The 14,153-nt window shown below is 45.1% G+C and overlaps 1 protein-coding gene across 2 annotated transcripts in view; it reads right to left on the minus strand.

Moving 5' to 3' along the window:
• Positions 1–14,153, minus strand: part of CACHD1 (cache domain containing 1) — a 219,910-nt gene that overhangs the window by 17,282 nt on the left and 188,475 nt on the right. For both annotated transcript variants that reach the window (XM_003784248.3, XM_012801646.1), the window contains 10 exons: positions 13,410–13,578; positions 10,363–10,505; positions 9,672–9,853; positions 8,336–8,446; positions 5,621–5,743; positions 4,136–4,235; positions 3,934–4,050; positions 1,631–1,791; positions 1,213–1,299; positions 483–599 (listed from right to left, as the gene is read on the minus strand). In XM_003784248.3, the coding sequence (XP_003784296.1) occupies positions 483–599; positions 1,213–1,299; positions 1,631–1,791; positions 3,934–4,050; positions 4,136–4,235; positions 5,621–5,743; positions 8,336–8,446; positions 9,672–9,853; positions 10,363–10,505; positions 13,410–13,578 (1,310 nt within the window). The remainder of the gene's footprint in view (positions 1–482; positions 600–1,212; positions 1,300–1,630; positions 1,792–3,933; positions 4,051–4,135; positions 4,236–5,620; positions 5,744–8,335; positions 8,447–9,671; positions 9,854–10,362; positions 10,506–13,409; positions 13,579–14,153) is intronic.

A 14,153-nucleotide genomic window follows, 5' to 3' on the forward strand; every position in this document is an offset into this window, starting at 1 on the left:
ACATGGAGGCTGGGCAGAGGGGCTCTCGATGTAGTCCTAGCACTTTGGGAGGCTGAGGCAGGAGGATTCCTCGAGCCCAGGAGTTTGAGATTATAGTGAGTTAGGCTGATGCCACTGTATTCCATTCTAGCCCTGACAAGAAAGCAAGACTCTGACTCAAAAGAAAAAAAAAAAGAAAACAAAAGAACATGCTCACACACAGAGCCCTGAATGCTGGGCCTGTTTCTGCATTCCAGGGGCTCTTCACACCACACCCCATGTGCTTCGTTTCAAGAAAGCCTTTCCTAGCCACACGAGACTACTAACATGTCGTACAAATGCTGTGTAGCTATAATAATTGGGAACTGGACAACAATTTAATCTGGTAGATAAAAGGCTTATGGAAATCAGTTTCAGATTTGAAAAACCAATGTATCTTTCCAAAACATCCAGAATGGAAACAATAAACATGAGGTGGAAAAGACCGAGGAGGACCTGCTTACCCACTCTCTGCCCGCTGCCTGCATCTGCTGTTAACACACTGGTGCAGCGCATCCTGCAGGCCGGGGTCCATAGCTGTGTATGTCACGGGCTCCTGGTGGACCTCGCAGCTTGGGTTCCTGCTCAGGGAACAAGGCTGGAGGTGAGGACCAGCACCACCCACGTTCTAAATAGTGGTCAGACAGCCCTCGGGGCAAGCCCTGGCTTTGCCCCTCAGTGGGACCTTGGGCCAATGTGTAACAACTCTGAGCGGCAGAGTGCTCCCCTGTACGTATAACAGGGACAACACAACACACTGATACTCTCTGGGTTCTAGAGAAGGGATTTATTACTATTTAACTGATATTTAAATTTGTCACTGATATAAATAAATAATGTTATGTTACAGATGATCAAGCGCCGTGTATTTATCCCAGGGTTACTTATTAATAAAAATGACTTAAGGTGTATTAAGTGCCTGATACACAGTAGGCACTCAGTAAACATTGTAACTTCCTCACATTCCTGTTTGTGGGCCCATATACTCTAACACTTTTATAGCATTTAAAATTTAACCTCAAAGTGAATTATCATCTTATGGTATTAAAGAATTTGGAATCTGGCTCACTGAACAGTTTCATCACTGAAATGAATCATCATTGTAGATCCCAACCCCCAAATCTAGAAGAGATCCCATGGTATTTGTGATGTGTGTGTGCTCATGAGCATATCAGTATATAGTTATTTTTTTACCGGTTTTCTGCATTGGTGAGGTTGCCAGTGCACTCATTGACCTCTAGAGGGCACTCACAAGGACATTCACATTCGTTTTGTTCCATCCTGCAAAGCAGAAAGTAAGTTACTATGAGGAGGTTCAGTGACAACCTGTGTGATGTACATGGGGAGGAAGTACAAGAAGCCCTGAGCTAGTTTAAAAGGACAGTAAAAAAGCAGTTATAGAGGTCTAAGTACACAGTTGGTCTCAATACACTGCACTGTGGGTCTAGATGCTGCAGACAGTACAGCTCTGGATGCCTTTGTGACCGGGCTGCCCTTCCTTCAGGACACCCTGGCACCTCCTGTCTATTTTGCAGACGCCACTTAAAAATGCCTTGTGTCAGTTCAAATGTAGAGCATGTGATGAGCAGAGAAGCGTTCAGTTCATCTTTACCGGTGACAGTTGAGACACAGGCGGTCCACCATGCTGCAGGCACAGAAGGCCAGGGCGTCACAGGTCTCATTGACGATGCCCACAAACGCATTGGTCCCTGGGATCCTTGCCAGCCTGTACTTGGAACAGTGGCTGCCATGCACAAGGTTCGTCAAATCTCCCTACAGAGCAATCAAGGTGTCAGAAGTGATGAACAGCAGAGAAAAGATGCAGCCTTACCTTGGTGAACATAATCCTTCAGCCACCTGCAGAAAACAGCTTGAAATAAAACTTTCTTTCTGATTACAAAAGTCATTGTTAAAATACAAATACATGCACATACACAGTGTTAAAAATGTAGAAGCTGGCTCGGCACCCGTAACACAGTGTGTACAGGTCAGCCACATACACCAAGGATGGTGCGTTCAAATCCGGCCCTGGCCAGCTAAACAACAATGTCAACTGCAACCAAAAAAAAAAAAAAAAAAAAAATAGCCAGGTGTTATGGCAGGCACCTGTATTCCCAGTTACTTGGGAGGCTGAAGCAAGAGAATCGCTTAAGCCCAAGAGTTTGAGGTTGCTGTGAGCTATGATGCTACAGCACTCTACTGAGGGCAACATAGTGAGACTCTGTCTCAAAAAAAAAAAAGTAGAAGCTAAAAATTACTCATAATTCTACTCAGAGATAATTATCATTTAATAGTTGTATACATTTTATATATTCTTTTATCTCCACTTACGCAAATATAAATTCTTACAGCTGCTTTAAAAAAACACATATCATAAACATGAAAACTTCAAGAAGTAGTGAAGAATAATTTTCAGGTAAAGAATATTTTAAATTTTACTCAAAGGCAAACCTAATTAACCATGAAACATATATTTGCCTTACTTGAGTCTCATACTTTTCTCCTAGAATAATAAATTTAAAAAAAACCAAAGCCTCTTTAAGAGGCCAGTTTCCAGCTTCCAGAATAATTAAACAATCCAATTAAAGCAAGTATCCTTTCTTCTATGTATAATAAGAAAATGTGATAGCAAGCTTCCTGACTCACCAAATTTGTTTACCATGTTAGAAAACCAAAAGCTCAAAAGTGATAACATGGAGCTGTGTCTACGCACTCTCCACATGCATGTCACACACTAGGCAAAATATTTCACCCTTGCTAGTTTCCAGGCCATTCCTCCAATGCTTATGTGCGGGGAGACAAGCCTAACTCTGAAGTCTTGGTGTGAGTGGGTTCTTAAAGCTCTATGTGGATTCCCTACCCGCTATCAGATAAGCATTAACAGGCTTGGCATCTAGTCTGCTCCAAGACCAGGAATGCCCACTTCTATTTGGGGATAACTTGGGCATTAAATTATTCTATTTCATGTTCAATTAAAATTTGCCTTTTTGAAAAGTTTCTGAGTGTCCTGGCTGTGTCTGCTTAACACTCTATAAGCCACTGCACAAAGGGCAGAGACACAGAATGAGCCTACCTGGCAACTTCGTCTGTCAATATCCCATTTAAAGAAAGTGGTGCTTAAACAGTTTGGGGCCTGGACAGGGTAATAAGGTCTTCCCTTCCTTTAAACACACTATTCTATTAATATATTCAGTTTTTAAACTCCTTGCTTTCACCAAACAATTTCTTTTTGCAATCAACTTTGAGACTCAGGTCAGGATTTTCAGATTTAACCAAGTACATTTCTAAAATTAATTTTTAATTGCACAGTTAATGACTCATATAAATGTCTACTCCAAACAAAAAACTTCCATGAATAACTCTTGAATGTTAGTTGTCATGCCCCATTTTAGTTTCTTCCTAACTAGCATTATTTACAAGTTACTAAGAATGTCCTTAAGATCTTCAGCTATAACCAGGTATTTACAGCAACTCAAATTATACAGAGCACTCTGAGCTAGAACAAGAAGCTACTCTTGGATGATTTACAGCATAGGCCCCATCTGACAGGGACAATGGTCAAGACATGAGCTACTTGACCTCAGGAATTGAAGAGACCTGTGGTCTCCCCAGGCAGGTGGGGCAGGAGTGTGGTGGGCAGACTGTAACAGACGTGGCAAAGGGGTTAGGCCAGGTGAGTCTTTCAACATTCAAAACCAAAATAAAGTAATACCACCCGTGAGACCTGAAAAGATTCATTTTTCTTCTTGGGGCTTCCCATCCCACAATTGTCAAATTGGGAACAGGACTAAAACCCGTCTGCTCCTACCACTCAGGTAATGCTCAGACAATGGACAGAAATGATACTCAGACGTGAACCGTTGCTCCAGTTCATACTCGGTGATGGGATGGAGAGGAGCTAAGGAGCCGACTCACCACCAGGCTGGTGTTGAACCTGTAGAACCTCTGGACCGTCCTGTCACTGAAGCTGTTGCAAAGGTTCTTCTTCACGAAGTTGGGGTGGTTGAGGATGTCATTTGCCACCAAGGGCTCCTGCCAAGGCCAAGGAGAACAGAAGACACGAGCTGTGAAGAGCGGCAGGGGCTGGGAGCCAGCCTCGCGGCATCGTGATGGGTACCTTGTGGGTGATGTGCTGTTGCTCCACAGGCGCATGTCCCTTGGGGTCGATGAGGGTCGGGTGGGCCACCAGGTAGCCCCTGTCCTCCATTATGAAGCACCTGCAGCCAGACAAGCCACATCCCTCTTTCACAAAAGCTGCTTTTTAACATGTTCAGAGAGCATTTACCTCACTCAGAGAAATGAATTGCATTTATCTCTGGGGCTCTATAAACTCTTGAGAAAATGAAGTGGTGCTGGTAGGCGTGTAGACAGACACATTATTCCTAAGGGGGTGGGTCACCTGGGATACAGATGAAGGTGACAGGTATGCTGGATTCTGTGATCAGTTCCACAGTTCACACAGAATGTACCCACCCAGTTTAAGTAGGATGGACTCAGAAATCTTTGGCAAGGACTAGGAATGGGAAGTTTGTTCTTCTTTTCTGGGGAGGCAGATTCTAAAGAAAATAGACTTGAATATTTATATCAACAAACTAAACCACACAACTCCTACTCTCTATGACATGCACCCACAAAAAATGATACTCGGAGGACATGTAAAAATGTACAGTTGTCCTCCTTACCTGTGGGGATTCACCTCCCAAGACTCCCCATGGATTCCTGAAGTTGTGGACAGCAGTGAACCCTACATAGACTATGTTCTTCCTTAGACATATATGCCTATGATAAAGTTTAATTTATAAAACTGACACACCAAGAGATAAACAGCAAAAAGTCATAATAAAATACAGCAATTACAATATATTGTAATAAAAGTCATGTGAATGTGGCCTTTCTCTCTCAAAGTATCTCACTGTTCTGTACTATGGGAAAGTGAGACAACGTGAGGGTGAGGAGCACCCTAACTGACAGAGGCAGTCAGTAAAGCCAGAACCGCCTGGCCAACACTAGGCTCTGCTGTGCTTTGCCTTAGTCATATCAGCTTGCCAGGAACCCTACATTTTCCGAAGTCAACAACTCAAAGTCTGGACCATCAGATGGAACTAAGAAAGCTATTTTAAAAAGCAGCCTGTGTTGAATCAAGGGAACATCCTTGCTTTGAACAGACATGTTATTTTGGAAATTCAGGAGGCAAAGACTTTTGGTTCCACGAGGCTGTTTCTGGGGTAATGTACAGAAGCAGCCTAAGCAGCTGAAAATTTACCAAAGACTTCGGTTTAATGACCAAGTTAACATCAAAAGTGTGACCCAAGAATCCCCTCTAGTCTTGCCAGTATGAGAGCTATGGGGAACCTCTAATTACTGACTTCTAGGGAAACAAAAGCTTTAAGCATATTCTGTGCTGCAGTCAGTGTCCTTGTGTGCTCTGTCTGCTTGTCTAAACCACAAACAGGTAAATCTTAGGAAAGGGAAAGAGAGAGAAAGAACAGAAACATCCCTAACAGCACACATAGGCCACAGACTCAGTTTGGGTCCTGACCATAACTTTGGTTCCCACACCGTGGAGCAACTTTGTACAGGGCAGCACCTGCCAAGGGCTAACCTTATCTTGTTGCCGCCATCCTGGTTGCACACGGGGAGCAGATCCATGAGAACCTTGTAGAAGTATCTGAGTGTGAAGTCAATGCCCATCACAGCCACAGTGTGTCCCGAAGATAGCTGTGTGCTGGATGTGAAGAGACTAGTGAGCACACAAGGCACGACATGCGCAAAGGGGGCTACATTCAAATTGCAGGGGTGCTGCTCAGGGTCAGAAATACATTCCCACTGTTCCCCCCGACTTCCCTAGACCCCAAAACAATCAACTAAGTGACTAACGTAACATACAGGTTATGAGACAAAATTTTAAGACTTTCTAAATAAGAGTGGCCTAAAACATGACCAGCTGTGAAATGTGGCTGGTCCCCTGACTTTACAAGTGTCCAGGGTGGCTGGACTGCCTGGGTACAGAGATGTCAAGTGGAAGGGAGGGTACCTGGTTATTCCCAATAGGCCTGCAGACAGGGAGCAGGAGCACTGTGGGAAGCACAAAGTCAAGCTAGTCAAGCTCAAGTCCCCATTATTTCCTTCATTTCCTACACATAAGGCTGTCGAAACCCACCAGCAACAACATCTGCTCTAGCTCTCTTTGGCAACACTAAGGCTGACCCCACTGATAGCTTCTCCAGTGCTGCTCTCAGGGGGAGCGTCAGGGAGAGAGGAGCTGGGCACAGTGCGGTGCCACCTGCCTGGCTCTGGAATCAGGTAGGGCTGAAGTCAGCTCTCGCCTGGTGGCCTCTGGATTGCTGTTCAACCTTCCTAAGCTTTAGTTTTCTCCCCTGGTAATGGGGACAATTGCAGCACCTACTCTGTAAAGCCACTGTTGGGGTGGAATGAGGTTGTGTGTTCATAGTGCTTGGCAAGTAAATGCCTCATCAGAAGTTATGCTGGAAAACCCCTGAAGGGTAAGGCTGAGCTCTCAGGCATGGTCTGAGAACAAACTTACTGCTCTTTCAGAGAAAACACATTTCAAGAAATTGCTAAGTGTGGCAGAAGTGTGGACTCCTCACCTGGACCCTGGTTCTCTTTTCTCCCACTTGTTCCTTTCAATCTGCTCATTGGGAATCAGAAAGGCCTGGGTTATTAGGCCAGTGAAGTCTGCACTCTTGTGGCTGAGATCTTACCCAACACGGAACTTTCTGAGACCCCATTACTTACCATCAGCTACCTGCCTAATTTCTTTATAAATATCAAAAGAAAAATGGTAAAACCTTAATTATTCCCCATAACAATCTTACTAGGCTTATCATTTTTAAAAAACTGAAGGAGAGTAGGTAATATGGCCAAGACCACACAGTGAGAGGCCAGGGGAGGTAGGATTCAACTCAGGGTCTCTACCTCCTTACTGACTTGAAAATTCACATTTTCATTTGGACTGACATGATAAGTGCTTGTAAATAAACCAAATCAGAATTCTCCCACCCATCTAACTCCCAACAAAAGCCTGTGTATGAGCATAAACATCTGGCCTTCCCTATCCTCCGGAACAGAAAGAGTGCTGTGCAGAGGGGAATTGCCAGGTGAGGGGTGCCCAGGGGGCCCCCAACAGCTAAGACCTCCACTACTATTCCCATGTCTTTAAGAGGCCAGTTCTGGCTCATTTTGTTGTAATCAAAGACCAAGGTGACCTCTGTCTCCTGTATGATTAGAGCGCACAGGAGGGACAAGTCTTACTTGTCAGATGTTAGCAGGTGTCTGCCCAACAGATGGCCAGTTAGCGAGAACACTGAGGACCTTGTTCTAAATCTCAATGAGTGTTTATTTGTTTGTATGTGAAACATCACGTTATGGGAGCAGCTGCCAGCACTGGAGACCCAGCAAGGAGCAGGCAGGGTGACAGGCCCCGCCATCCACAGAGACACGGGCAGGCCATGGTGTTGAAGTCCCATGGGGGGTCGGGCTCCCAGTCCTCCCTCCCAGGGAGCTTGTGTTGGAGGAATTCCAGTGAATGTCAGTTGCTTGACACTGAAGGAGCACCGTGGGAAGCGCAAAGTCAAGCTAGAATGTCCGTGTCCTTAGATTTTAGGGCATCATTGCAAGCACTAGTCAAAAATACAGTGTTTCTTGGTTGCAAGGAAAAAATCCCAGCTATTTGTATAAAGAAGGGATTAAAATGATGTGTGCAACTTGCCTCCCCACCTAGCATTTTGTTGACAGTACAATAGTACTAAAACCTCAAAAGTAAGAAATAAAAAAGCACTCTAAATATATTTACAGTGACATTGATACAGCATTCCAGGAAAATTCATTTTCACCAAAAAGCCTTTACATTTCTCAAGAGACAGTTTCACAGACAAACTTTAGAATTATATTAGTTGTTTGTTTTTTTTTTAAAGAGTTAGATCCAAATACAAGGAGGTAATAAATCCAATGTCTTGGCACTTTTCTCTCCATTAAAAATGCTCCTTTGTGTGAGAAAACATTCTCAGCAATGGTAATTGTCAGAGTTCCGTTCTGCCAACTGCTCTGTTAACTCCAAAGCTTTTCTCTTCTTCATAAACCTCATCACAGCTACCCAGGACAGGCCTATGTGCCTGTCACTCACTCTTACCTGCATCCTGGAGGACACCTGGGGGGGTCCCAGGGCTCACAGCAGAGCAGCAACCTCACCTCAAAGGTCAGGCTTCTATCCCTACACTTGCTGTCTGCTCTTCTATCTTAACTTGGACATGCCCTTGATATATTTAAGAAAGGACTAAAACACTCATTGAAATGTTACCTGGAAGAGTGAACTGTGTGACTGATTGTCACCACGTAGCCGGCTCCTCCCACGTCTAAGTAAGGGCCAGTCAAGGAAATCAGCCCTGGGTTAGCTACTGCATGGAGATACCTGGGGACAAAAGAGTCACATCATCTTTGACTTGCACAATTGTTGCAATTCCTACCAAAGAAAGTGAGCTTGTAACTCTACAAATGCTTAATAAAAATTGGGCTTATGTTAGGTTCAAATCTGAAAGGATCCCTTTAAAAGAAGGAATTTTAGATAGTGGGTCCTCTTTTATAAGCAGGTACTAGCCCTGAGCAAGAACGAGACCCCATCTCTATAAAAATCACAAAAACTAGCTGGGTGAGGCTCACACCAGGGTCCCAGGTATGTCGGAGGTTGAGATAAGAGGATCTCTCAAGCCCACCACAGCACGCTAGCCTGGGATACCCTATCTCAAAAAAAAAAAAAAAAAGGACTCAGCATATATCTTGACATTTACCAAGATTTATAGTATAGTATAGATGTTTTAGACTCTAGCAAGGGTGTCCAACCTGAGGACTGTGGGCCACAGGCAGATAATTTTAGGCCTGTGTAGCCTAAAATTGTCAGATATCACAAAAAAGATGCACAGACCTTTTTTTTCTCATCAGCTCTTGTTAGTGCTGGTATATTTACTGTGTGGCCCAAAACAGCTCTTATTCTTCTAATGTGTGGAAGAAAAAAGATGAGATACTCCAGTTTTAGAGACTAAAATAAAAGAGATTAATGAAGCAGAAACAAAATACAGTTTGGCACATTAAAAATGCATTCTGGACTGCTGAGTGGGGGAGGAGGCATTAAGAACACCCAACTTGTGGGTGGCTCAGTAGCTGCTCAGAGCAAGACTAGAATTTCTGCTCTTATGCCCAAGTTGCACCCTCTTCTACAGCACCTGGCTAGCTTTTGTTTATGAAAGTCAGAATCAAATCTCAAAAGAATGTTTCCGAATTTATATGCGTTCATTTTCACAGCATACGCGAGCTGTAATTTTGGTATCCTACTCATGTGCAGTAAAATGAACACACTTTGCACAACGCGGAAATCAAACCACTTGGAATCCAAATCGTGACTTGCAAGGCACTTTAGTCTCAAAATTTCAGTGAAGATATAAAAACCCTGTAGATACAAAAAAACCCATGCATGAAGCTGTCATTCATGCTACATTAAAAAAATAGTATTCAGAAACATTTTCACCATCACAGAAGTATCTTCTAGAGGGTGACTCCCTGAAGTTGCTTTATGATATGTATTTGTCACGTCTCTCCAGGATTTGGGGGAGCCTTTGATACCAGAAGCCCCTGAAACTCACCATTGTCTCCTAGTGGGATCAAATGCTTTGTCCATGAGGGAACCAGGGTAGATCCTGAGGACGCCATTGGGCGTTGCTATGTACCGGCGGACAATGTATGTGTTCAGGCTGCTCATTTCCATCTGTGTCATCCATTCGTCTGTGACGTGGCTGGTGGCCATCACTTCATTTCTGACAGAGAACTGGAAACAAAGCAGGACATAGCAGGAACCTTTAAAACTCATACAGACAGAGTGAGCTGCTGGCAGGCTTCACTGCAGAGAAGCCAAGCCCAGTTACTTAAAAATCTTTCTGCAACAGATGGATGCAGCCCAACTTGGTAGAAACAAAAACTCACAAAAATATACCCAGCAAAGTGTGGTCACTCAGTTTCCGTCCAGCCAGGCTTTCTGAGTTTAAGAAGACATGTCCTACAGTGAGTCACTAAAGAGCCCTTGGGAAATCTTTGCTTCCTTGACAGTATCTATCTCAGCAGCAGGGACGCCTTGCTTCCTTTCCCTGGGAAAGATGAGGCTGGGAATGTGCGACTGGTCTCTAGGTCACACCCTGACCTGGGGAGCCCCCAGAACATTCTTCCCGAGACTCAAGGGCTTCTTAGTCCCTCAGAAGGGTCAGTGCTGCCTAGCGCATGTGATGCCTCTGTTCTCCAGTGGGCAGCACAGGTGCAGGGGGAGGCCTGCCCATTACCCACCTTGAGTCCCGGGTTGGCTATGAGGCGGGTGTTGTCACTGAGGTAGGCGGTGTAGTGTTCCACCATGCGCTTGGTCTCAGGCTGGCTGAGGTGTTCGTAGGGGGAGGAGAAGCTGCCAGCAGACAGCATGACGGTTGGGCTTTCTGAGAAGCAAACACAGCAGGGCCTGAGGACACAGTGACTCCATCTCAGCTGTCAGTGACAGGCTGAGCACCACCACCGAGGAGACAAAGAGATTGAGGAGAAGGAAAGTGCCACATCTCTCCCTCCAAGGGCTCACGTGCCTGGAGCGAACCAGGACAGGGAAACACACAGACAAGCACCAATGGAGGATGCGGGACCCTCACGCTGTCCTGGGCCCACGCACAGCACCCTGTGCTCAGGAGGGGTATGCATGGGGTGGCCTAGACCTGGCTGTGTTAAACCAGGTGAGCTGTGACATAGGTCACATCTACCTCGCCTGCAAAGCACAGAAGCAACAGCACCAAATTTACAGAGTGGAGCAAGAGTTAAGTTCGTGGGATGAGTGGTAACTACCGTCACTCACATTTGTGTTCTTTAAGAAGAGACAGAGACAGAACAGTGGAGCGAAACAAAAACCAAATAACAAATTATTCTTACAGATGAACCTGACATAAACAAAGGCCTGTGGAAACAGAGTGGTCAGCGTGTACGTATTTAACTATTGGTCCCATCAAACAAGAAAACACCCATTTCCTATTTAAGATAAAATCCTCACCGTGAATGAAACAGACCACTAAGTATTAGTCTTTGAGGTTTTCTACCGTTGTTTTTAAAAGTTCTAGAAAGCATGATTGTGAGTCTGAGCTCCTTTATGTCTGGGGGTCACTCTCGCCCTCTGATCAGTTTCACAGGCAGGGTTTCGTTTCCTGGACTTCTTTGTCCAATCTGAGGAATAGGCTGAGGCTTGCAGAAACAGGATTCTTCCCCACAAGGCTGCTGAATTCTGTCGGGTGCCACACTGCAAGGTGAGGCTGGGAGCTGGTGGCGTGGCGTCTGTGAGGAACCAGGACCCGGCACTGTGTGACTTGGGTATTCTGCTAGTCCACAATTGTGCCATTTCACTCAGATGACAGGAATCCCAAGTGAAGGCCTGATTTATGTACAGCTCCCTCTTATTCTAAACATGTAGTCTCTAGGGTCTCTGTAGATTTGGGGAGGGATGGGAGTCTCTGCCTTTTGTGGACTCTGGATCTGAGTTTTGTCACTCTTTCTAGTCTAAGAAGCCACTAAAAGCACAGTTTAATCTCACAAGTGTTTCTTCTGGATGAGTAAATATGTCATTGCAAAAGTGGCTTTGAGTGCCGGCTTTCCTCCCTGGGTCCTGGCGCAGCAATTTCCCACTCTCATGCTGGCTCTTTGATGCTTTCTAAGGAGATTTTAATCCAGGATTGTGTTTCATTCAGGAATTTCAGTTATCCTCAGAATCACCTAATCTGTTATACCCAGAAAATGATGCTTCTGATAACGTTATTTCTCATTTAATTTTATGATAGCTCCATGGGCTACCCTGGGAGATTATTATTATATTAATAAGGACTAATCAAAGAAAAGAAAATCAGGGGCTCAGTAAGTTCATGCTGCCCAGTGGGGACTGTGGATTCATGAGCATGTATCCTGAGGTCCCTCCACCAAGGATGTCCAGGCAGAGTCCTCTGGGATGGAATTTAAGGGAGGGACCCAAACTTGAGCCTCTCACTTGGATCCTCCTCCTACCTGTGCCCGTCTGGCCAGTTTGCCAATAGTCTGATGATTCTTAGTTATTAACTTTTTAAAAACTGTCTTTTCCACAGTGAAGATGAGAGTTATCTGCCCCACTGTGCCGTGAGTGGACCATGGCATTGATAGCACACCCCCTGGGCCTTGTGCGGGCCTGGCACATGGTAGACAGAGGTGCCGGAGCTACTCCTCAGCTTTGCTACCTCCTGTGCTATCTGGGAAAACTCTCCCTGATACATCCAGTGTCCTCATCTCAACTCATGATGAATGAAAACACTGACATAAAATGTCAAATCTTTTTTGCTTCCGTTTAATTATTTGCCTACTCCTAAGCTCTTCTGAAGAGAGGGACTTATAATAAATTACTGTTGGTTTGCTACATAGATTCTTTTTTTTTTTTTTTTTTGAGTTTCACTGTCACCCAGGCTAGAGTGCTATGCCATCAGCTCACAGCAACCTCAAACTTCTGACTTCAAGGGATCCTTCTGCCTCAGCCTCCCGAGTGGAGGCTGGCAAGGAGGGACTCCTTGCCCCTGAGGGACTCCACAATACCCATCTCATTTTTCTATTTTTAGTAAGAATGGGGTCTCACTCTTGCTCAGGCTGGTTTCAAACTCCTGAGCTCAAGGGATCTTCCTGCCTCAGCCTCCCAGAGTGCTAGGATTATAGGCATGAGCCACCATGTCTAGCTGACCAGCCTTGATCTGGAAAAAGAAGTCAATCATTAGGTAGAGGCAGGAGGATTTGGCATCCTGGCAAATTCTTTTAGCTTCTGTTTACTGTTTTTCTTCCCATGCACCTACTTTAAAGCTCCCTCTGTGTACTTACTACTCATGGGCTGTGCCTGTGACTCTCTTCACGGACTGTCTTTGCCCAGCACTAGCAAAAAGCTGAAAGTGACCAGTGACTGCCCTGACCCTAAGAAAGCTGAGTTCTCAAGTCCTTGAGTATAGGCAGCCCTAGGTGTGATTTATACTCCAGAGCTCTGCTGTGAGATCAGGTTGAGTTATAACCGCCCCTGACACTACACTGGTCTGCCCTCACCCCTGCCCTGCCCTGTCCTGTCTCCCCCATATCCTCAATGGCCTCTTCCGAAAGCCTACACTGCCTAAATCACTGCTTACAAATCCTCATCTTGGCAGCTGTTGAGACCCTCTGACCCAAGGCAAAGCTTCAGATCCCTTTCATATGTGTACTTCCAAACCTCCTGACACTGTGGGCAGTTAGCATCTTTCTGGGGGGGTGGGTCTCAACTGATGTGAATGGTGAGCTGCTAGGAATAAGGGCACGAGGAAGCTGCGGCTCACCTAGAGTGGCCAGCTGCTTGAAGTGCAGGCAGGCGGCAGGCTGGCCCAGCAGGTCCAGCCGGTGGTACAGCAGCTTGCTGCTGGGAGCTGTGTTGAGGTTCTTCAGCTGTCTGACAGGTATTTCCGGCTGTATCACCACAATACACAGGATAAAGGAAGTGTCTTGTACCTGTGAAAACCAACAAGGAATTGTAACATGGAAAAGGAAGGAAGGTCTCATGGGATAGGGTCTTTGTGTACGTTACTTTCTGTTGCTTTTGTCTTCTGTTCTCCTGGAAGATGTTTGCTAAGTACATGATGGAAACATGAAGACACAGTAACAGAAGGAATCTAATTTGTTTTTTACTTATCTTTCTTCTTTTTTTTTTTTTTTGGTTGAGGGAACTTAATGTTTGTTAACAGAAAACCATGGAGCTAATGAAAGGATAGGAAAGGGACCCTTTGAAACTGCAACTGTAACCCTTTTTGCTTATGTTGGTTAATGGGCAAAAGCTAGAGCAGAGAATAAAAATATAATTATTTTTATTTGGGTTTGAAATGCACTTAAAGCTGGGTGCAGGGCTCATGCCTGTAATCCTAGCACTTTGGGAGGGCCAAGGCAGGTGAACTCCTTCAGTTCACAAGTTGGAGACCAGCCTGAGCAAGATTGAAACCTTGTCTCTAAAAAACTAGCCAGGCATTGTGTCCACGCACTCTACTGGGGTGGGGGAGGAGGAGGAGAGGAGGAGGAGAAGGAGAAAAAGG

Source organism: Otolemur garnettii, unplaced genomic scaffold (assembly GCF_000181295.1).
Source record: "Otolemur garnettii isolate 467f Iridium unplaced genomic scaffold, OtoGar3 scaffold00010, whole genome shotgun sequence".
NCBI lineage: Eukaryota > Metazoa > Chordata > Mammalia > Primates > Galagidae > Otolemur > Otolemur garnettii.